General features: G+C 41.5%; 1 protein-coding gene across 1 annotated transcript in view; it reads right to left on the bottom strand.

The window, feature by feature from the left end:
• Positions 1-24,589, bottom strand: part of LOC142090762 (suppressor of tumorigenicity 14 protein-like) — a 28,651-nt gene that overhangs the window by 228 nt on the left and 3,834 nt on the right. The window contains exons 7-16 of the mRNA XM_075169125.1: positions 23,757-23,976; positions 21,000-21,139; positions 19,413-19,510; positions 18,290-18,402; positions 17,242-17,375; positions 13,238-13,345; positions 12,033-12,152; positions 11,228-11,411; positions 10,473-10,744; positions 9,150-9,286 (exon numbers count right to left, since the gene is read on the bottom strand). Of these exons, the coding sequence (XP_075025226.1) occupies positions 9,150-9,286; positions 10,473-10,744; positions 11,228-11,411; positions 12,033-12,152; positions 13,238-13,345; positions 17,242-17,375; positions 18,290-18,402; positions 19,413-19,510; positions 21,000-21,139; positions 23,757-23,976 (1,526 nt within the window). The remainder of the gene's footprint in view (positions 1-9,149; positions 9,287-10,472; positions 10,745-11,227; positions 11,412-12,032; positions 12,153-13,237; positions 13,346-17,241; positions 17,376-18,289; positions 18,403-19,412; positions 19,511-20,999; positions 21,140-23,756; positions 23,977-24,589) is intronic.

Here is a 24,589-nt window from a genome sequence, read left to right as displayed (position 1 = left end):
ATAAAAGGTTATTTAAAGACAGTAAATACCTGCCCCTCTCTTTCTCAAATTACATTTTAATATTAGAATCTTATTTCTGGATAGAATGTTCCCAGCTAGATGTCAAATTTATTCAATTTATTTTAACTTATGGAAGTAGCACACTAATCAATATAAAGCAACGGCAAGAAGAAGTTTAAGAAATTACTCATTGCTAATGTCCCATTACAGGATTCATAAAGCAACAAATCACAGGCTGGGAAGTGGGAATTCTGTTACCATTTGACCATAAATTGTTCACAGGTTGAAGGCAGAACTCTTATATTGTCTATTAAATAGGAACAGAAAGTTACCACACACCCCCAACAAAAAAAAACAACCAACCGAAAAAAAAAACCCAACTGTCCTGGTTCCAGCTGGGACAGGGTTAACTTTCTTCCCAGTAGCCTGGGGGGTGTGCTGTGTTTTGGGTTCGGTGTGAAAGGGGCGTTGATGGCCCATTGATGCTTTGGCTGTTGCTGGGTGATGCTTGCACCGGGAGGGGGGAGCACAGCCGGGGTGGTGGACCCAGCTGGCCAATGGGGTATTCTATACCATGTGACATCATGCTCTGTATAAAAACCAGGTGTGTGGGGGGGCTCGCCCCCCGTTCGTGACACGCGGTCGGCGGTGGGTGAGCGGTTGTGTTGTGCATTGCCTGCTTTGTGTATTCTGTTATTGTTGTTGTTCTCACTGTTATTATTACTGTTCTACTTAGTTTTATTTCAATTATTAAACTGTTTTTATCTCAACCCGGGAGCTTTCCTACTTGTGCCCTCCCAATTCTCTTCCCCATCCCACCGGGGGGGGGGGGGGATCGAGCGGCTGCGTGGCGTTTATTTTTGCTGGCTGGGGTTAAACCACGACAGTCCTTTTTGGCACCCAACGTGGGGCACGAAGGGTTGAGATAACGACAGATTATTTAGAACATATTAAGGAATTTATATCTGGTAACATATTCGTTTGTTCTGCACCATGCTCTTGTTTTTACTGTACCTGTTAAAAATTGGAGTTGGGTTTTGTAGTCTGTTGTGCTCTGCCGTGATTAATGATGTTTTGCCTGGGAGATTTGTTACTAAAACGCTGGCATGGGGGGTTATTTGGTATTTGGGATTCGTAATGAAGCCGTTTCTGCATTTCGGGTACCACCTCATGGAGACCATTAGCAATTATACCTTTTCCTCCGAGAGATTTTTTATGGAGGAAATAGAGAATGGCACCCTCACTACCTTCATCTCCTTTGTTAAAATAACTTGCCAGTACCTTGAACATCCCTGGGTAGTTAAGATACATCTCTTGGTACTCCTTGGGAATATTGTTGCGGTTTTATCCAAGGTTAGTAAGCAATTTAAGAATGTCATCCAGAGATCTGCCCCAAGGCTGGATAGTTATGAATGGCAGGGCGAGTGGGATAGCATGGGCAAATGCCTAGGGCGATGGGCACCCCCAGTGTTCTGGAACTTTACCCCTGAACAAGTGAAGAACCCTGAAAAATTAGTAGAATATTTGGAAGAAGTATGCTGTCACCCTGGCCATTCCAGGGAGACGCAAATCACTACAATGTGCTGGGGCCTGGCCCACGCCTACCGAGCCCTATTTAACACCACTCAGAACCCCCAGGGGGAAGGAAACGTCTCTGCAGCTGATGACAAAGCAACAGGCCCTGCGGCTACCTCACCCCCCACGGCAAGCACAGCAGCTACTCCGCCCCCTGCGACAGGGAACCAACCCATGCCGGTATCAGTCGCCCCTATACAAAAAAGAAAATGCACAAGAAAATCAGCTCGTCTAGTAAGGGATGAAGATGAACCAGGGCCATCACGAGAACAGGAGGAGGAGGAGGCAGAACCCGTAAACAAGATGGTGACCACCCGATCCCTATCTCTGGGTGAGCTGCGAGATATGAGAAAAGACTTCAGCCGTCGCCCAGGGGAGCACATTGTCACCTGGCTGCTCCGATGCTGGGATAACGGGGCCAGTAGCCTGGAATTAGAGGGTAGGGAAGCCAAGCAGCTGGGATCCCTTTCTAGGGAAGGGGGCATTGACAAAGCAATTGGACAAGGGGCACAAGTCCTCAGCCTCTGGAGGCGACTCCTGTCAGGTGTGAAGGAAAGGTATCCCTTCAAGGAAGATGTTATAAGCCACCCAGGCAAGTGGACCACCATGGAGAGAGGTATCCAGTACCTGAGAGAATTAGCCGTGCTGGAAGTGATTTATGATGACCTGAACAACGAGCAGTTATCCAAAGACCCAGATGAGGTCAAATGCACCCGACCCATGTGGCGGAAGTTTGTACGGAGCGCACCAGCGTCACATGCAAACTCATTGGCAGTAATGACCTGGAGAGATGGAGAGGAACAAACAGTGGATGAACTGGCTGGCCAACTCCGGCAATATGAAGAAAGTCTCTCTTCCTCCCTACGAGCCTGTGTCTCTGCTGTGGAGAAACTGTCTCAGGAGGTCCAGCAACTCAAAGAGGATATGTCCTGCTCCCCCCCTGCACGGGCCAGCGTCTCAGCCATTAGGAGCAAACGTCCCTCTGCTCAAGAGAGGAGACATCGTGGGTACACACCCCGGGGCACCCTGTGGTTTTACCTGCGTGACCACGGAGAGGACATGAGGAAGTGGGATGGAAAACCTACCTCAGTCCTACAGGCACGGGTACATGAGTTGCAAGGGAAAACAACCACAAAAGGGGGTTCTTCCAGGAAAACCGCTGCTCCAGTCTCCAGTGAGTTCCCCAGACAGAGTAGAAGGGCTGATTCCACTTCCGACCTTAACAAAGGGACTTCTGACTCATACTTACAAGAAGTAGATAGCAAATATGATGACCAGGACTAGAGGGGCCCTGCCTCCAGCCAGGTGGAGGAAAGGGACAACCGGGTTTACTGGACTGTGCGGATTCGATGGCCTGGCACATCAGATCCACAAGAATATAAGGCTCTCGTAGACACCGGTGCGCAGTGTACCCTGATGCCATCAGGCTATAAAGGGGCAGAACCCATTTGTATTTCTGGAGTGACAGGGGGATCCCAAGAGTTAACTGTGTTGGAGGCGGAAGTAAGTCTAACCGGGAATGAGTGGCAGAAGCACCCCATTGTGACAGGCCCAGAAGCTCCGTGCATCCTTGGCATAGACTACCTCAGGAGAGGGTATTTCAAGGACCCAAAAGGGTACCGGTGGGCTTTTGGTATAGCTGCCCTGGAGACGGAGGAAATTAAACAGCTGTCCACCTTGCCCGGTCTCTCAGAGGACCCTTCTGTTGTGGGGTTGTTAAAGGTCCAAGAACAACAGGTGCCGACCGCTACCACAACAGTGCACCGGCGGCAATACCGCACCAACCGAGACTCCTTGATCCCCATCCATGAGCTGATTCGTCGACTGGAGAGCCAAGGAGTGATCAGTAAGACTCGCTCACCCTTTAACAGTCCCATATGGCCAGTGCGAAAGTCCAATGGAGAGTGGAGGCTAACAGTAGACTACCGTGGCCTGAACGAAGTGACGCCACCACTGAGTGCTGCTGTGCCGGACATGCTGGAACTTCAATACGAACTGGAGTCGAAGGCAGCCAAGTGGTACGCCACCATTGATGTCGCTAATGCCTTCTTCTCCATCCCTTTGGCGGCAGAGTGCAGGCCACAGTTTGCTTTCACTTGGAGGGGTGTCCAGTACACCTGGAACCGACTGCCCCAGGGGTGGAAACACAGCCCTACCATTTGCCATGGACTGATCCACACCGCACTGGAACAGGGTGAGGCTCCAGAACACCTGCAGTACATTGATGACATCATCGTGTGGGGCAACACAGCAGAGGAAGTTTTCAAGAAAGGGGAGAGAATAGTCCAAATCCTTCTGAAGGCCGGCTTTGCAATAAAACGAAGTAAGGTCAAGGGACCTGCACAGGAGATCCAGTTTTTAGGAATAAAATGGCAAGATGGACGTCGTCAGATCCCAACAGATGTGATCAATAAAATAACAGCCATGTCTCCACCAACTAACAAAAAGGAAACGCAAGCTTTCTTAGGCGTTGTGGGCTTTTGGAGAATGCATATTCCAAATTACAGTCAGATCGTAAGCCCTCTCTATCACGTGACCAGGAAGAAGAACGACTTCAGATGGGGCCCTGAGCAACGACAAGCATTTGAGCAAATTAAACAGGAGATAGTTCAGGCAGTAGCCCTTGGGCCAGTCCGGGCAGGACAAGATGTGAAGAATGTGCTCTACACCGCAGCCGGGGAGAATGGTCCTACCTGGAGCCTCTGGCAGAAAGCACCAGGGGAGACTCGAGGTCGACCCTTAGGGTTCTGGAGTCGGGGATACAGAGGATCCGAGGCCCGCTACACTCCAACTGAGAAGGAGATATTGGCAGCATATGAAGGGGTTCAAGCTGCTTCGGAAGTGGTTGGCACTGAAGCACAGCTCCTCCTGGCACCCCGACTGCCGGTGCTGGGCTGGATGTTCAAAGGGAGCGTCCCCTCTACACATCATGCAACTGATGCTACGTGGAGTAAGTGGGTCGCGCTGATCACACAACGGGCCCGAATAGGAAACCCCAGTCGCCCAGGAATCTTGGAGGTGATCACGAACTGGCCAGAAGGCAAAGATTTTGGAATATCCCCAGAGGAGGAGGTGATGCGTGCTGAAGAGGCCCCACCATATAGCAAACTACCAGAAAACGAGAAGCAATATGCCCTGTTCACGGATGGGTCCTGTCGCCTTGTGGGAAAACATCGGAGATGGAAGGCTGCGGTATGGAGTCCCATACGCCAAGTTGCAGAAACTGCTGAAGGAGAAGGTGAATCGAGTCAGTTTGCAGAGGTGAAAGCCATCCAGCTGGCCTTGGGCATTGCCGAACGAGAAAAATGGCCAGTACTTTATCTCTATACTGACTCATGGATGGTGGCAAATGCCCTGTGGGGGTGGTTGCAGCAGTGGAAGCAGAACAACTGGCAGCGCAGAGGTAAACCCATCTGGGCTGCCGCATTGTGGCAAGATATTGCTGCCCAGGTAGAGAACCTGACTGTAAAAGTACGTCACGTAGATGCTCACGTACCCAAGAGTCGGGCCAGTGAAGAGCACCAAAACAACCAGCAGGTGGATCAGGCTGCCAAGATCGAAGTAGCTCAGGTAGATCTGGACTGGCAACATAAGGGTGAATTATTTATAGCTCGGTGGGCCCATGACACTTCAGGCCACCAAGGGAGAGATGCAACATATAGATGGGCTCGTGATCGAGGGGTGGACTTAACCATGGACACTATTGCACAGGTTATCCACGAATGTGAAACATGCGCTGCAATCAAGCAAGCCAAGCGAGTAAAGCCTCTTTGGTATGGAGGACGATGGTTGAAGTATAAATATGGGGAGGCTTGGCAGATTGATTATATCACGCTCCCACAAACCCGACAGGGCAAGCGCTATGTGCTCACCATGGTGGAAGCAACCACCAGATGGCTGGAAACATATCCTGTGCCCCATGCCACCGCCCGGAACACCATCCTGGGCCTTGAAAAGCAAATCCTGTGGCGACATGGCACCCCAGAAAGAATTGAGTCAGACAACGGGACTCACTTCCGAAACGCCCCCATAGACACCTGGGCCAAAGAGCACGGCATTGAGTGGGTCTATCACATCCCCTACCATGCACCAGCCTCCGGAAAAATTGAACGATACAACGGGCTGTTAAAGACAACACTGAGGGCAATGGGTGGTGGGACATTCAAGCATTGGGACACACATTTAGCAAAGGCCACCTGGTTAGTGAACACTAGGGGATCTGTCACTCGAGCTGGCCCTGCCCAATCCAAACCCTTACGTGCTGTAGAGGGGGATAAAGTCCCTGTCGTGCATATGAGAAATATGCTGGGGAAGACGGTCTGGGTTGCTCCTGCCTCTGGCAAGGGAAAACCCATCCGTGGGATTGCTTTTGCTCAGGGACCTGGGTGCACTTGGTGGGTGATGAGAAAGGATGGGGAAGTCCGGTGTGCACCTCAGGGGGATTTAATTTTGGGTGAAAATAGCCAATGAACTGAATTGTACGATGTTAGTTATTACATAGTACTGTATGTCATCACTTTTATGGTTACCATATGCCATATTAACAGTATTACAGTAAGAATCACCCAGATTAATTTAGGATGAACGCCAATGAAACTGAGCAAGGTGCAACAATGATAGAACCAGACGAGCGCCCAGAACTGGCCTCCGCATGCAAGAGCCCGACACCACACACCATCTCTCCTGCCCTGCAAGACTGTTACGACAGGTGGAACCCGAAGTCATGGACTACATGAACTCAACGGACGTTTTAGAGGGATGGCCCATGGACTAAGGGAATGATATCTCTGTGTGCGTATATATCAAAAGGCAGGGAAAAGTAGCGGTGACTAATTGGAATGTATGGGAAAATGTGAGACCTGGGCATGATGTAGATGGTATAGAATAAGGGGTGGATATTGTCCTGGTTCCAGCTGGGACAGGGTTAACTTTCTTCCCAGTAGCCTGGGGGGTGTGCTGTGTTTTGGGTTCGGTGTGAAAGGGGCGTTGATGGCCCATTGATGCTTTGGCTGTTGCTGGGTGATGCTTGCACCGGGAGGGGGGAGCACAGCCGGGGTGGTGGACCCAGCTGGCCAATGGGGTATTCTATACCATGTGACATCATGCTCAGTATAAAAACCAGGTGTGTGGGGGGGCTCGCCCCCCGTTCGTGACACGCGGTCGGCGGTCGGTGAGCGGTTGTGTTGTGCATTGCCTGCTTTGTGTATTCTGTTATTGTTGTTGTTCTCACTGTTATTATTACTGTTCTACTTAGTTTTATTTCAATTATTAAACTGTTTTTATCTCAACCCGGGAGCTTTCCTACTTGTGCCCTCCCAATTCTCTCCCCCATCCCACCAGGGGGGGGGTGATCGAGCGGCTGCGTGGCGTTTATTTTTGCTGGCTGGGGTTAAACCACGACACCAACAGAAACCAAACAAGGCACAATTAAGCATTATCTTCATAATCAAGACTGTGTCTACATTCATAGAGGGAGACGAAGAACAAAGACTAAGGAATGTGCAAATAAGCACTGGCTTCTCAATGGGAAGATGCAGCTCTGTACAGCAATGTAGAAAAGTAAAAATTCCCATTTAGTTCAGTTCACAGTATCAAAATGCATTTGGGCTCACAAATGCTTTGTGCCCTTCATTGTTTTAACCTTGTATGCCTTCGGTGAACAGACCAGTTCACATAACTCCGAGCAGTTATGAATGCAGCTCATCTCTGCAGCTGTTCCTTACGCATACATGGCAGTTGGCAGCCTCCAAGTTGTCCCTGGGGTTTGTTTGCTGTCCCCAGTTGGAGCTAAAACATGGAAGAGGTCAGAAGAAAGCCATGTACCGAGAAAAGAGTAACAACAGAAAGCCTTCGTCACCCAACCAAACAAAATTATCTAGAGATAAGAAAAGAAGCCAGAACAGTTGTTCTTCTCTCTCAGGCTGCTGTCCTACTGGCAATTTTGATAGTCCAAGAGGCTGATCTCAAAGTGACTTGAGAAAGCAGGCTATATACTCCGGCCCATTACAAAGCCAGTTCTGAAAGACCGAAGGGGCTGCATGCTGGTAGAGAGGAAGGATGCTAAAAAGAGGAACCAAGACCAAAAAACATCCTAGAGTGATAAGAAAACAGAGTCTGAAAGAGTAAATGTTTTATTTCTCTCTGTAAGTACCACATCTTTTAAAGATGAAAGATGTTTGGAAGCGTCACATAACCTGTGCAGTACATGCACAGCTTATGTGTCCATGAAGAAATGAAACAAATCAGAATGCCCACAAGTCTGGAACTGTAGAAAAAAGGGTTTCAGGGCACTGTGGGGATTTCCCGAACTACCAACATCATTCCTCTCCAGCACTGCAGAAGAAATATACCAGTGACTGAAAAGAAAGAAGTAGCAAAGATGCTACTCAGACTAAGAACTTAAAGGCCCAGAGGGCCAGCACGCTAGGACTCAAACACAGCATATTATGTTAGAAACTGGAGTGACTGATAAGGTATATATAGCCGAATTGGTTAAAATGTCCATCTAAAAATTCAAGGGCATTTCTTAAACAACACTTTTTTTGGAGGAACATCAAGCCTCTAAAACAACATGTTTTGCAAAACAATTCCAAAGTCTAAGGTTATACACAAACTGCACATAAAGTTAACCAAAATAATAACTCATTGAATTAGAACTTAGAGACTGCAGGAAGATCTTGCAAATAGTGTGTTGTGTATAAAGAAGTTTGACCTATTAAGAGATATGATATTGCAAAAAATATTCTATTACATTAAAATAGTAAAATTTATATATTGCTGAAAAATTCTATCAAATTACCACAGTCTAAAATCAGTCAAACATTTCTCTCCCTTTACACAGTAACTGGTATAATGATCATGTTTGTAATTTTGAAAGTGGATATTCATCATAATAAGTTTAAATACTGATAAAGTACACAATAGTTCAACAACTGAGAAGGAAAAAGAAGGCAGAGTCAAGACAGTTGAGTAGGTCCAAAGAGCAGTTTCTGATTGTATGTGAGCAAATAAACTAGGTCATATAACTTACAACACCATGATGTAATCAAAACTTGTAATTATACCCCTGAAGGAATATATGAAACTAAAAGGCAGCATTGCAACTGCATTTACCAAACCTAGCTTACCTTTTGTATTTCTTTGTAACTGCAACAATACATTACTCATCATGCTGTTACAGTATTTTATTAATCCCACACCCAGACATAAAAAAAGGAAAAAAATCAACATGAATAGCAAAAATCATAGATGGCCCTAACTTTATTCCCTTTACCCTTACATCTCTGTTCTTTTGTAGGAAACGTAACTGTTGAAGAGGAAAAAGAATTCTTTTCGACACATTTTATCCCTTATCTTTGCAAAGCAACATTTCTCAAGAGATTCAGAGATTATCTATGCTAAATTTCTTTTTTTATTTTGGAGAGCTTTTAACTGCCATGTTAAATTAACCATACACTCAAGACATCTCACTCTATTACTAAGAAAAAAAGAAAACACAAACAACCCACAATTCTGAACTGTTTTCCAATGAAAGCAAATATTCCTTAGTAGTTTCTCTACAAGTTCCAAATTACCTGGCACGCATCAACGCCACCATTAAGATTCCCAGCACACAGCATACGTGATGTGATAAGCTCATCATACAGCTTGTTGCAGACACTTTGGTTAATTATTCTCACTTGAACTTCCTGCAGTGTTTTGGCAAGATGACCTAGAAAAAATACAAATGGTATTGCAGAGGTTATGGTGGTACAGATTTCTAATAGAGATACCACTTGTCAAAACAAAAGAGAATTGCTCTAAACTCAAAATCTACCCAGCTGATGGCAGGAGAGTAATTGCCCTCCCTTCAATTGCTGCCTGCCCTCAGCTTTTGAAAGCTGTTGTCTACACTACCCTCCAGACGTAGAGGTCTCTATGCACCACCTTTCCATTTCCTTAGTCTTTATCCTTATGAGCATCTTCTGCCACAAAGTAGTAAAAAAAAAGCCATGGAAATTATGAGTATTTTACAGGATTCCACACAATGTGACTAATTTTGAATGCCATTTCAAATTATGCCCAAAGCTTTTTGTTGTTATTTGTGCTCCAAACATTGTCCAAGTCCTAGTAAATGAAATTTCTACATTCTTCTCCATCCTCTCACTTGTAGGGAAGGACCTAAGGAAAGAAGCTGATGGGGGGGGAGGTTAAATAATTTAAAAAATCAAGCCTGTAAGTCACAAATGATGTTAAGAGCTTAATTCTGTACTATAGTATTGGCATAAGGTTTCATTGTGAACTAAATATCCTCAGTCATATTTTGGCTCAACAGTGAGCATAACATTTTCAATACCTGGATGATCAGAGGAAGTACTGGGTTTTGGTTTGCTTGCTCATTTGGCTTTGAGGGTGGGTTGGGAATGAAACAGGTAAGATAGAAAATATGTTTTTTTCACATACCACTATACTGATTTTTAAATATTTCCTCCATCATTTTGTTAAAAAGCAAGACATTGTAAGAAGGCATCAATTGTGAAGCCTTTTGCACTTCATTAGGCTATTACGTTATTATGTAGATTTAAATCTTTTTTTTTAAAAGGCATATTAAGAAAGCCAGAATTACCATGAGCATGAAAAGGGGCACATTTCTATAAATCTATGATTATTTGCTTTTCGATGGTCTGTGACACCCAAGCACGCATATTGGCGTTTATCACCTGCTATCCAAGCAAAAATTCAGAATTCACAGACTGTAGCTGTGAATATAGCAGATATTTTCTAGCTTTTTATAGACCTACTAAGTAAACCACAGGTATTTTTTCTTACGACTATAAATATTTCATTGTTTAAAATTAATTTTCAGAGTTTAAAATTAAGCCAAACTTGCAAGAAGTATATCCAGGAAATGAACATACTATTTTCTTTTATGGCTCCCCAGCCAGTTACATAGCAGACAGTTCCATAAACAAATACTCTAGAGGTGCTGGGTAAACAAATGGGCTGTACCAGCTCACTGAAGAATACAGGCGTCTCCATTTCCAACAGGGCAATGTCATAGTCTGAGATAGATTGGTCATACTGTGGGTGGACAATAATCCTTTTGATTGATCTCATAGCTACACGATTGCTTTTTTCATTAATAGTATGTAAGCCCATATATGCTCTCCATCCTGAAGGAGCAGAGTATCTGTAAAGAGAATGTTTTTAGAACATCCCATTGGAAAGTAATGCAGTGTCAGTTCACTCCATTTCGTCTACTTTTTGGTATTTGATGAGATTCATCAAAACCAAAGTGAATGGAGTAGAATACCACTTAGGAAGGTAGATGCACTGTGGTCTCTGTCTCCTAAAACATTAAGTAATGGTTTTACTTACCATTTTGAAAATAATTTCTTGGAGCGACAAGACCAATACCTTGCAATGCACCATGCTTTGGAAGTCAGAAAAGTGTATTATTAAACTCTATTTCCTCCTTGGCACATATAGGAGGTATGTCTTTTCAATTTACCCTACCTAAACTGAATATTGGTGAGTTTTACAACTCTACTTATCAATAAATAGTCCTTTCCTTGGGAGAAAAGGCCAAGGAATAGCTACTGCAGACTTTTTAAAGCAACACTGTAAGGTTATTAAACTGCAAATACTCTATGACAGTATAACTTCTTCATACCTCACAGAATCAGAATCCAGGAAGCAATGGGCAGCAGATATGAGCCACCTACTGGAAATAATAGATGCGCCACATACATGGCCGTGTGCTCCCATCTGTAAACTTGCTTGCCAAGGCCACTTTCCAGATCTTGCATCTTCGCCTCCAACAATTCTGTTTTTCTTAAGCTGGTGTCTTCCACAAGCTGATAGAAATAATTGAATAAAATAGTAACAAAAAACACAAGGTCATTTCACTTTGTTATGCTTCATACATAAATTTTTATCCATAGGCCTCAAAGCTTTTGGAAAAAGAGTGTTTTCTTACTGTGCAATTGGTAAAAAGGTAAGGGTACTTGCCCATTTTCACTCAATGGGCAGGTCAGGAATAAACCAATCACTGCCTATCCCCCCTTACAGCTTTCCAAAGAGGTTAGTAACTCAAAAAGACATTTAAGCACAATTCGAAGCTGGGTTGTTTTCAAAAGTTCACTTGAATAAAATCTCCTATCTTTTCCCTCCTTACATACACAGCTCCTTGACTGCATTTCGTTGAGCTCAAACAAGCCCTGAGACCTACCAGCTTAACCTGGTAGTGTGCATTGCTTGAAATAAGTCATCACAGACAGAATGGATCAGTGGATTTAAAATGAAACAGTGCAAAATTCAAGACAGATATTTTCATACAGATGTTACCAGGAGATTCGTTTTTTTTAAATTCACATCTGATTTAATCAGTTCTTAATTCAATAATGCTTGACCATAGCACAAATTCCTGACTTGATTTCCCAAGTCATTAACTAATTTTTAAATAAATGTTACCACACCACAGTTCATTTCATCAGATCCATCTGCACAGTCTCTTTTCCCATCACACTCAGGATTTGGTTTCAGCAAGCATTTTCCATTGAGGCATTTGTATGCATAAGGGGAGCAACTTTTGTAGGCTGAAATAAGAGAGAGAAGATAGCGTCACATGTTTGGAGCCATGATTTCAAGTGATTAAAAAAACCTTGCACATTCAACCTACTCAGTGGTGAAAGTTGTTCAGAACTACACATTCCAGTCTGCTTGAAGTCATAGTCTGTACTGGTGTAAACGGATCCCTTTATGGAGAGGGGACAGGGGGAACGTTCCACTCTGATTAATGATCATGCTAATTTCAGTCTCCACTGTCCATGAAGAAAGACAGAAAAGCCTCCAACTGTCCTCACTCCCATTTTACTTAACTCTAAACTGAGCAAGCTAGGCTTGTCAGATCTGTTGTTTTACCTTCACTAGCGCTACTGGCATTACAAATTATAAATCTTTACAGCAGATATCATCTGGAAGTCAACTTTTTTGCTTTAAAGTGAAAGTTGAGAAAATTGTGGAAGAGCTTTATATCTCCCTCCAAGAAATTTTTGGCTAAGGACTATCAGTTTACTATGTGGGAATCCTGACAGATCTCAGCAATAGACTTCTATTACTATCATTCTTATTATCAATTGTTTACAGTGATCTCTAAACAGTGGTAGGGATTTTTTTTTTTCAACAAACCAGGACATACTCCTGGCTACCTCAAGGACCTAGGATTCAAAGCAAGGCAAAAATTATAAAGGCAAAATGCAGCAAGTCACTAGGGAGACAGTAGTACCAGCAATGTCCATAACCATGGTGTATCCAGTAAAGAGACCGTGTGTGTGGCAAAGGGCAAAAGTCCCAAAGCTATTATGTCTCTCCCCCATACATTATTTGGTACTGATCTGGCAGCAGTTGGGGAAAAAGTGCTCTTCTTACAGGATCACCAGCAAGCTGTGGTTAGGTGCTCTAATTAAAATCACTGTTATCTTGGATTTTGCTTCATTAATTTCTTGTCTAGACTCTCCCAAGAACTAGTTATACTCTGTATGTTTTGTTTTCACTATTATGAAACTTGTACTTTGTGCTATGACTAAATATATAGAAATACTACATTTATCCATTAAAATAAGCATATTACTGCTTCTGCCTTCCACCATCTTTTGGAAAATAGCTAAAAATATACACTTACAGCAGTTGTTTTCATCACTGTCCTCCCCACAGCTGTCATTATCTTTACAAGTCTTATAGAGATGCTTACACTTCCCATCACCACAGTTCAACTGTTCTGGATTACAACCTGAAGAAGAAAGGTCTGTAAATGCTTTATAAACCAAACAGCTGTCTAGCGGCCATGTGCTACACTCTCTACCAGAGGTCACCTTGATGTTACTGTGCCATCTCTGCCAGAGTTTTAGTTTACCTCGGTTTTTTATAGCCTTAGTGACAGAGAGACTTGTTGCATTATCTAACCTGTGCTGCACTCTCTGACCTTGGATTACCTTCTGGTCACTCTTTCTGGCATCTCTTCATTGTTCTTTATCTTCTTTGATGTGCAGTGCCCAATTTGGATACAATACTCTAGCTGAAGCCTTCCCACTGGTGACTGGGAAGATCTTTTCAAACTCCTGTCTTACATCCTAGCATGACACTTTAAAAAAACCAAACAACAAAACACCAAACAAACACAAAACACACAGAGAAAATTGTATGACTTTGTGACTCTGAAGTCAGCTTTTGAGCCACTATCACCCCCCAGCCATTTTTCAGCAGAAAAGCAACTTAGGCAATCCACATATGTATTTGATTACCTAAGTTCAGATCTTGTCTTTATTGAATGGAATATCATTTTCTCCATACACATTCTCCAGCTTGTCAGGATCATTTATAAATACATCCATCTTTCTATAGTGTGGCACTTTTCCTTTTTCATAAGCATCTTCTCTAATCCATCATTTAGATCACTAGCAAAAATTATGAGATGTCCCATAACAAATACTGGCAGAATGACAATGAAAATATCCTTCCATTTTGGTAATGAGCCATTGGCAGCCATTCTCTGGAAACAGTTTTCTGTATTTTTTTTCTCACTGTGTTTCCTTTACTTCCTGATAAGTTTGTCACACAAGACAGTGTCAAAGTACAACTTCTCCTCTGTTTATCCGCTCACAGCAGAGAACTAAAACAAAATTAAAAACTCCATGCTGCTTTTTAATACTTTTTTAACTGTTTACAAATAGTTTAGTATGACCACTTGTTGCTTAATTTTTTTTTTGGAAGCTTAACTTGTAAAGATTGGGGTAAAATTTCCTTCTCATTTTTTCTGTTCTCTCACTCTTTAAAGAGATGCATTACACAACCTCTTCTCCAGACTTTTAGATCTTCACCCACATCCTTCATGTGATCTTAAAGATAGCCACCAATATTTTAGAGATAATTTCAGCCAGTCTCTAAACTTCCTAGAACAAACTGTTTACAGAAGAACACAAACAAGAGATAATTGCCCTACTACAATCTAATTCATCACTACCATCTCAGCAGCCTTTCTAGCCTTCAGACTGATTGCTTGAAGGAATGAATGTTCTATTTACACATCTAAGGACAAGCTAGAAAAATAAGAAATTAATGGCACTAGAAATGCTGTCACAGTCTAAATGCATTAACACAGGACTGTACCATGAAGAAGTATTAAAATGGCTATTAAAAACCAAGGCTAGTATCATTTAAAAACTAAATTGAATGTTAAAAAAGGAAATGCTATCTTACTTGGTATAATCTGCCAAAGATTTTTGTCAAGCAGTCTGAATTAAATGAATCATCCAAAAAAGGAATTAGAAAATTAAATTCACATTCACAGCCTCACTCTAAGGGTTGAGAGTGATTCAGCACAGATACATAATTGCTACTGATAGTGAACACCTCTTGAATTTGTTAAGGTAATATATTTTACACAGGAGCATCCAAGGGGTGGGTGGGGGGAGAGGGGACCAAAACTAGGCATTCTCCTTAATATTATAACTACAAATTTCCTGATATTAAAATGTTGTAGAAATTAATCTCTGTGCTACTACACTCCAACTTCACGTCTGATGTGAATAAGTGCTTTTATCAAACACTTTTCAAACCTAGCAATTTCATTACGAAACAGCCTTTCACCAAGAATTTCACTTTCACTTAAACTAACAATTAGTATTGATACTAAGGTGCTTCTTTGCAATACATCAAAAATGTTTGTTCTCTTCCACTTTTTCAGATGTGCCAGCAAAAGGATCCAGCCCCAGACATTGGCTTACACACACAGATAGACGATCTGTGGAAGAACAAGTAGCAAAAAAATTCCTGTTTCTGCCCAGGTCAAGTCAACTTAAACTTTTTCCCCTCTAGCACCACATGGAAATTAAGAGCTAAATGAAATTGAAGGACCAAACACGTATGTCCCATATTTATTTAATCAGTTCTGATATGGAGTCATTTAGTCCTCTTCACTGCCTCGCATGTGACACCAGTGAGAGGAAAGCACACACTACACAGCCAGCGCTAGGCTCAAAGCAAGAGTCCCTCTTGTGTTCTCTTCACCATTCTCTGAAGTTATTCAGCTGATGGCTGGCATTTGCTTTCCAAGTCAACTCTGAGAGCAGAGCCTGTGATTTTAATAACTGTGCTTTGGTAGGCTCCCAACAGTAGGAAGAAGCTAATCTGATGTGTGTGGCTGCAGGTACTAAAGACGTGGGAGAAAATGCATCTTTTTTTTTCCTCCTTCTTCCTATTGCTACAGGCAAGGCTGTTGTGGAAGACCAGTGCTCTCAATACATTCTGCTCTCTCAGATAGCCCTCCACAAATGCCTTTACTGTATCGACTTGATACTGACACATCACAGCTAATCTACCCCTTCTGATGAGTCTTATTACAGACCCTTAAGACTGTGACTAAGGACTGATTACATGACTTTTAGCCATCTGCTTGCTGGCTCAGCAATAGAAACAGAACAAAGCATAGAGAAAATAAAGACTTGTACACGCAATAAAGACTGGGGATTTTCTCTGTAGAAAAAGGTATTCTTAGGCTTTGACTGGTCTCTGAACCATTTTTGAGGCAGTAACCAGAGTACCCACAGGACACAGTAGAGTTTGTAACTTTTTCCAGGACAAAGAGATACACAGGTGGTGGAAAAAGAAATCCTTGAAAATAATCTAGTCCTGTAGAATGACTGACCACAAAATCTGCCACTTATTTCTAACTAAAGGCATGAAGCAAGAATCTATACCAGAGATCTTAACACATAAATACTTCTAAGTCAGCAATGAAGAGAACTACACTCAGTCAAGCAAGCTGAGGATCTGAAGAGTTTTCGCAAACTGAACTGATCTCTTGAAATCGTGGAGAACTTCAGCTACCTAGATGTTAATTGGGAAAAAGAAGTTGGTTGGCTTAGAAACAAAAAAAGAGGGAATGTTGCTGGAAACTACTGAAGAGAAGGCATTTACAAAGAATATGCTGCAGATGCATCTTTTCTAAGAAATATCACAAGTAAATATATATACTTTCTGAAAATCCTCGTTCCACTCTCTGGAAGTGCCCCCCCCAAAAAAAACAAACCAAAACAAAAAACCCCAACAACCACAAAAAAACCTAACACTGCTCCAGAAGCGCAGAGACTGGGGAGTCAAGGAAGGTCTGTAAGAAACCTAGACATATTTCTGCAACACCTGCGTAGCCAGGGATCCTCACTGACTCTCAGTGAAAACTTAAATAGTTTGTCTAAACCTGGAAGTTGATCCAGAGCACACTGAGTTGCAATTTTAAAGAAAAGACTGACTATTCATGGTTAACTCCTGTTGGCAGAAGATTCATGCTTAGAGCCTCTCTACCATATTATTTTCATGTTGCAGCTTGGCTATTTTAAGACTAGTTAGAAAAATGCCAAATAATTAGATCAACAGAAATTGGGAAATTTTACTTCCCATTTTACAGAAGTGTTGTTAAAAGTTAGAAAATAAGTACTAGCTTCTAAAAGCACCTTTCATCTAATTTTGTACATCTATTTGTTCAATTAAATACATAATAACATTTTAAACATTTTTCTCTTGCAATTAGTTTAAGGAAAAAAGCAGGTCGATTTGTATGCGGTCGGTCTGTCAAGAGTGGTTTCTCGAAAGTTTCTCCTTAAAAATTAAAGTGCATGCTTATTCACTTACGATCTGTGTGACTGAAGGCTTTGTATTCAATATAAAACCCCCTGTGGGTGACCAGTTCATCGGAATGGAAGTTGATTGCAACAGAATAGCCATATTCTCTGTTTCTGTTGTTTTCTGAAAGAGCTTTACAGTATCTAGCAAGGCAAAAGTGAGAATAATTAATTTCTAACCAAACTGACCATTACCATTCAGCTACCTCTCCTTTTACTGAACGGTACTAATGTCAAAAAGCTTTAAAACAATACAATAAAGATCAGCTATTTTTTTAGTGTTAAAGCAGCCCAACAGAAGTATTAAAAAGTCTGTTTACAAATGCCTTCCACTCCTCAACTTTTCTGGGACTAGCAGACTTTGAAACACAATAGAGCAAGATGATCAATGTCAGAATATACCTTACAAATATAAACCACTTCTAAGTGTGCTTGACTTCAGATTTCCCATTTGGGTTTGCAAACCCAAAAGGCTACAAATCCAGTTATGGAGTCATACAGCCAAATCCAACAGCTGTTGCTGGTTTCAATACACTCCTTCGAAAAGACAAATCACTCTGAGTACTGTTTTGTTGTGGTTTTTGGGGTTTTGTTTTTAGGGTTTTTTAATTTGTTTCGGGTTTTTTTAAGCACACACATTGCAATTTTTCTTATTTACAGAAAAGAATTACATTCCCTGAAGAGTAACTGGTATAGAAAATGAAACTTCAGATGACACAAGCTCTTCACCCATGTCAAGACCATTGCCAGGAATTTACAGTTCAACTTCAGCTGCATAAAAGCCTGCAGTTTTCTATGTCATTGCTCTTAAGGGGAACAACAAAGTAAGTAAATGCTTAACACTGTAGAAAGAGCAGGATGCTTAAATTAACATGATGACAAATGTTCGGTATGAGGGCAGAACATTATTCTGCCAAAATTCAGGGGAAGCATGCCAATTCTTGTTGAAATGTATCTTTCTGCACTGGAAGTGGTGAAATGTTTTTTCTTAAGTACAGTATGTTGCGCAGAACATCAAAGTGCAAATTAACGTGTCATAAAGTAGTGTATTTACTCACCTAACCCCATCAATTTCTAACCAGTCTTTATCACATTTACTGGACCCTGGAGACTTCTCTTGAATTTGTATTATGAGGATTTTTAATGAGAGCTTGTAGCCAGGCAATGGTGCCTAAAAATCAAAGGATAAATATCCTGACACACAAATCCACAAAATGTGCTTCTAAGATGGTAAATCTTGATTTACTTATTATCAGACTGAAAATACTGCATTTTTTTATAATGCAAATAAGCACCTTTGAAGAACCAAAAAACTTTGCCATTTTAAACATGTATAGAAATCTTTTTAGATCCAACTTTGGCCAGACTGTGCCAGGTAAAGGAGTGTAAGCCTTCCTGCAGCCAGCACAAAGCACTGTGTCTAAGGTTCATGCTATGTTTGTACTGCCATGTGTTGCTGTAGGTCAAATAGAAGATTTAAGATATCTATGGCAGCTGGTCACTCAACTGCATTAGCTATGACCTCTCTGTTTTAGAAAGCCTTTTCCTTCCCTTTCCTGCATATAAATGAGAATTTTGTGCTACAAGCTGCTAATAATTTTCATTGAGCAGATGAAAGGTAGAGACTGTTACCAACTCATAAATGTGAAGAGCATCCTTTTCCAGGCAAAGTCAAAAAAGTAGTGAAATGCTTAATGGAGCAACAAATAAACATAGCAGGAAGTTGGTGGAAATCATGAGCAGATTCTAAGTCCTGCCAAAGGGCTTGCTGGAAATCCAGAGCTGAATTTCTGAGCAAGAGAAGGTCCTGTTTATGCAGACTTCAGGGGAATACAGTGTGGTCTCCATCATATGAGGCATGACCATTTTTTTTTCTGACATAGAATCAAAGCCCTGACTATTAGCAATTTTCTTTGGCTGTTAGGAGTTGTCATCTTACCCACCACTTTGTTTCTGTCATGAATAATACTGAACCTTTTGGAAGCTGGCAATGTTTCCCTCCCATAGTTGGCACTTGTACATAGGGCAGGAAAGAAATGGGTGCCTGAGAAGAAGTCAGGTGCAGTGGTCTTAGTCTGTTTTCCCTTCATTTCACCCACATGGAAAGCCATTTCTCCCAATTTTATGTCTATATCACATAAAGCAAAGTTATCACTACTCAGAAGAGATCCCAGCACTTACTCTGATGATCCAGCTGCAGTCAATGTTTGGTGGGTAGTAACTTGGGTAATAAGGGGAACTCAGTGTCCCATTCCAGGAAATATAACGACCACCACACACTGGGGGAGAAATATATCAGCAAGGAACACAGTTATCTCAGCTGGGCTAAAGTGCAGAGCCTACTTCACTTGCTAGGACCCTTCTCTATGTACAGAGTTAGAAGAATGGGTTGTGACAGTATTACACTCAGGTTTTGCCTGTATTAACAGAAAATCATGTAACTTCCACTTCCCCATCACTCTGAATTTCTCTTATTTTTGGATCAAATTACAATTAAGGATAAGCACAAAACACATCTGACTGGATTTTTTTTAAAAACGTTCTTTTGTGGTAACTGGAAGAAGCAATTAAGTGTGGACATAACAGACCTCCCCCTTCCAATTTACTTCTGACCTTTCTGTAGACATTATCAAAAATTAAAAACTAATCAGCCCAATGAAGTGAAACCTCTGTTTAATTTCACGTAAACTAGGAAGTTTTTGTGTCAGTTCTCAGTCTGAAAATTCATGTCACATTTGAACAATATCTCTGAGGTTTTATTTTCTACTGAGAACTCTTTTAGATATCCAGTACTTAGTGCTTTTGGCTTCCTTTAGGTAACATAGTAAATGCAAACATGAATATAACAGAAATTAAGACAATTTTGAAAATAGCAAAATTTTGTGGCACAACCAGGGCTATACATCATTTGGAGTGCCCATCTTCAGAACAATGAAGCAATTCTAATTTGCCATGTGCATGGGATGAGTATTTGCCTAAGCAGCATCCACAGAGACATAAGCTGAAATGTGGAAGCTTTGGAGAAGTTTATCCACATGCTATCCCCTATTATTTGTTCCACAAGCTAAAAAATAGTCACTTGCTTAATTGTCAAAATTCTTTCACTTAGACCTTACCAAACAACTGAGGCTAAACTTTCACTTGTGAAGCCCCTAAGTCTCCTGTAAGATACTATGGTTTATCGTTATTCAAAATATTTCACTAATCACCCAGAATTCCTCCAAAATTCATAGTACTCCATGGGTTTGGGATATACTTCTTGGGTCTTGAATACACTTTTCTTATGCAGCTAACTACACTGAAAAGTACTTTCAGAAAAGGATCAAAGACATATTAGAAGTAAGTGTTTGCTCTTGTTTTCCGTTTTCATTAAACATGCATTCCCTGAGCTGGGGAGAGATTGACAAAACTGATAAAAATGCTGCTCTGCCACGGGGTCTATCTAGCTTTGGCTAGACATATAGTGCCTGTAGTGCTATCCGGCTGGCTGTTCTGTTACCTTTGCTCAGTGTTACCCATGTAGTAAGAGTAATGTCTGGGAAAGATGGCTTGGATAGTAATCAGGAAGACGAAAAGTCTCCCAGACCAAAGGGTATCCTCTGTTCAGTTCTCAGTCATTTTTTTTTAAGTGGATTGGAATGACAATTCACTGACTTATATGCCAGCATTCCCTACCCCCAGATATGTTCAGGCATTATCAACTTTTTTAGAGGCAACAAGAGGAATAAGTGTGCGTACATCGGATGGTTGTTTCCATTAATTACTTACTGATTTTAGGAACAGCTTGAAAGTGAGCTTTTAACGTGTTGCTTTCTTCTCTTCGGTCCAGTGAGAAGGTAAGCAACATTACATTACTTGACGAAGTTAAACGTACAACAGGAGGAGTCCAGGCTCCAGACCCACACCATCTGAAATATTACAAATATTGCATTAAAAAAAAAAAAAAAATTCCCCCATTCCAGTCATCTTTGCTGAGAAACTGGGCAGAGGAAACACTGATCTGGTCATCTGTGTTTCAGAATTATGGCCCTGGCTACCACTTCCCTTTTATTGTTCCACTCAGTTGATACAACAGGAGACGCTAGAGTTTCCCAGCATTGAGGCTGAGTTACTCAGGGTGAACATCATAGATGCTCTTGCCTAACAGGTGCCCTGGAGTTTTCAGACCTGTAGAAGCATCAAAAAGGCAGTGCCAGATTATGTTATTTCTGTAGTGACAGTGGTACTGAGTGGTAGCGGGTAGCATTGAAAAGGCAACAAGTGGCAGTGCAGCAGTGTTGTGCAGCATCTATGCAGCAGATAACAAGGCCAAAGCATTTCCAATCTATTAACATTCAGCTTGGTTTCATGTCACAAAAGCTGTCACACAAGATGTGGAGCCCCGTGCATGGCAACTATTTCTTCTTATTGTTCTTTTGTTTAAATAATGATGAGAGAATTTATATCCTGAAGCTTGAATACTTACTATCACTTGTAATTTGAGATGCTATTTCTTGCATCTGTAAATTCACTCTTATGTTATTTCTTCCATTTTGAAATCCACAGCATATTTTGGATTTCTTTTCATTAATTTACAAATCTGCATGTGAAAAACTTCTAACAGCTTTCTCATTTTCTATGCAGAGCAAATTAAAACAATTAAGATCAGACCTCATAGTAAGAGAGTATTTATTTCCATCACACCCCTGCATCAAGTTCTTTGACTTGTCACTGAGATCCAGAGTGGCAGCATTAAAATCAAATTTTTGAACCTTAAATTGAAAGTACTCCTCTTCTGCTTTTAGCAGGCTATTCCCTATTCCCATTTCATGTGAGACACTAGACAACGGATCTGTGGTTTGCTTCTCTTTTGCAGACATTATTAAATCCTTTTTTCATACCTGTCAAATCCTTTTTAAAATGAACAATTTGAATCCCCTCTGACTGCCACACAGAAATCTCAGCATCTTGACCCAGTTGACAGCCTGGCTTATCTTCTAGCTGTATCTTTTGTCATAGTATCATCAGAAAAGCAAGGCAAGCACATACGAGAAGAGTTGTCCACAAGAGACACCTATTTTTACAGTACGTATCACAATCTCAGCTCACTCACTCTTCAGTATTTGTCACTGAACAGCTGTATTACTGCAGTTTACAGAAACTGATGAGAATCTTTTTAGTCACCGTGTGTCATCCTAGAATTGGACGTCAGGGAATAATGGCTGTAACACAATAACTCCTGGCTCTCATGGATATTGGAGATATTATTTTTAGTTCTACTGTGTCTGTCCTAAGCATGTGACTAGCTGCTTTTAGCTTAAGGAGAAAACTAATAGGCATATGCAAAACCACACATTTGCTAAGCTGGCAAAGAAAGTAATCAAAAAAGTCAAATATCTTTGAGGTACCATAGGGCTTTTAACATCATTTCAGTCACCAAATTCTGTTCCAGTTCTTTGTTAGGCAGACATCAATGCACGTTCTGGAACTTTCTGTCTTAAGCTTACTGCATTGATGTTCTCTGAACATGTTACATCATACACCTGTGTCAGTTTTGCTAGCGTCTAGGTGCTTTCACATGACGGACTACTCTTCTGGTTCCTAAAAAGCTGAGCCATTGCTAATAACGCACAATGGAGTAACAGTCCTGGCAATAACCCATAGTCAGCAGCAGAGCAGATGCAGCCCAGCATCAGGAACGGGATTCTCCATGCTATGCTACAAACTGAGACTAACTCCTTACAAAAACCCTGTGCTTACTCCATGCCTGGCTTTCTAACAGTCTGCCAACAATGTTGCATAAGGAGAGAGACAAAAGCCTGTTAACAGAGCTGAAGAGGACTAGCTACTCATTTGAAGTAAGTTAAAGCACTACTAAATAAGTGCATTTCAGACAATGCTAACTGAATCTGCATGCTCAGCTATCCTCTTCCAAAAAGTTTTTTAAAAAAAAAAAAGTTTCCCACCTTAAAACCATCCATCCTCAGATTCTAAAACTTGCTTATTTATTTTGTCAATGAAGACAGGTTCATGGTGGATAACATGTCCATACATGAAATTTGACTCGAAAAGTGGGAGCAGTGTGGCCACTGCAGGTTACAAGATCATCTGATCTCACTTATGCAAATGGACTACACAGTGGCGCTGGGGATGGAGCCTTCCACAGACACAACACCCCTGTTATGAACAGGGATTTGCCTGTGACTGGACTGCTATAAAACATGTGTTTTAAAAGTAATAGAATACAATACTCTAAAAAAATTAAAGTCTGTATCTTTTTGAGTTGTGACAGTAACTGCATGAAATTTAAACCAGTAATAATTAGTCATAATGTAGAATAAAACCCACAGGAATTTATAATTCATTGGGGGTGGGAGGGAAGGAATAATACGGAAGATCTTTTTATAGCCTTATACAAGATTTTTAATTAAGTTGTATTTGGAGTCTTATATTTTGGAAGTCTGTTTGATATCATTTTGATATCACGACAGTTTCAGACAGTTTCTGTACAGCTCAATAAAACATCTTTGTTCTGTACTATCATACCTTGTTATGATCTTGTTCTGCAGAGGAAGAAGGAAATCATATGCTGATAAGTGGTGTGATGCACAGCTCTCTGGAGTGACACCATGCAAAGTTATAACTACCAGTCTCACCACATAGTTAGAAGGAACTCGCAGCCTCCATTGATAAAAAGACTTTTTGGGATTCATCAGAGTTAGAGTCTTGTTGTTACCTGGCTTGGCATACAGGTCAAAGGATACTGCTATACAAAAGAAGCTAGATCAGTGGCTGAAAAACTGTTAAGTTGAAAGATAGATAAATTAAGTTATTGGGTAAAATTTCAGAAGAGGCGGCAACAATCGCCTACCCGTACTTCTTGACTACTTTAATCTCCTCTTCCCTTACTTCTTCAACTCCATTCCCTTTTCCCTACCAGGCTGCATCACCTTCTCCCCCTGCTCTGGCCAAGGAAGCACAACACCTCACCACCATCGGCTCATCATACACTCAGCAAGCAGGAGGGGACTTGGCTCCAACTGCTACCATCTCTGCTTGAAACCTACTGCTTTCTTTGCCATTTTCTCTTCATCCCTCTCCATGCAATGAGAACGCTAAGAATACGAAGCCAATCTTGAGGTGTGCTTGATATGGAGAGACCAGGCAAAAGGAATTAAAGCTCTACAGTATTTGACTGATCATTGACTATGAATAACCAAAATAATCTAGTCACAAGGCAAATAAATTATGTATAATTTTATATAGTAGCTTTTTAAAAGATGCCAAGAAAAGGAGCCACAGCTCATTGCAGTTCAGTGAGAACTATTACATTTCAACCATTCTAGTCAGAACACCAGAATAAAAGCCGTAAGGCATTT

Source organism: Calonectris borealis, chromosome 1 (genome assembly GCF_964195595.1).
Source record: "Calonectris borealis chromosome 1, bCalBor7.hap1.2, whole genome shotgun sequence".
Classification (NCBI taxonomy): domain Eukaryota; kingdom Metazoa; phylum Chordata; class Aves; order Procellariiformes; family Procellariidae; genus Calonectris; species Calonectris borealis.
The sequence above is the reverse complement of the archived record's forward strand: the minus strand, read 5'-3'. Positions and strand labels throughout refer to the sequence as shown.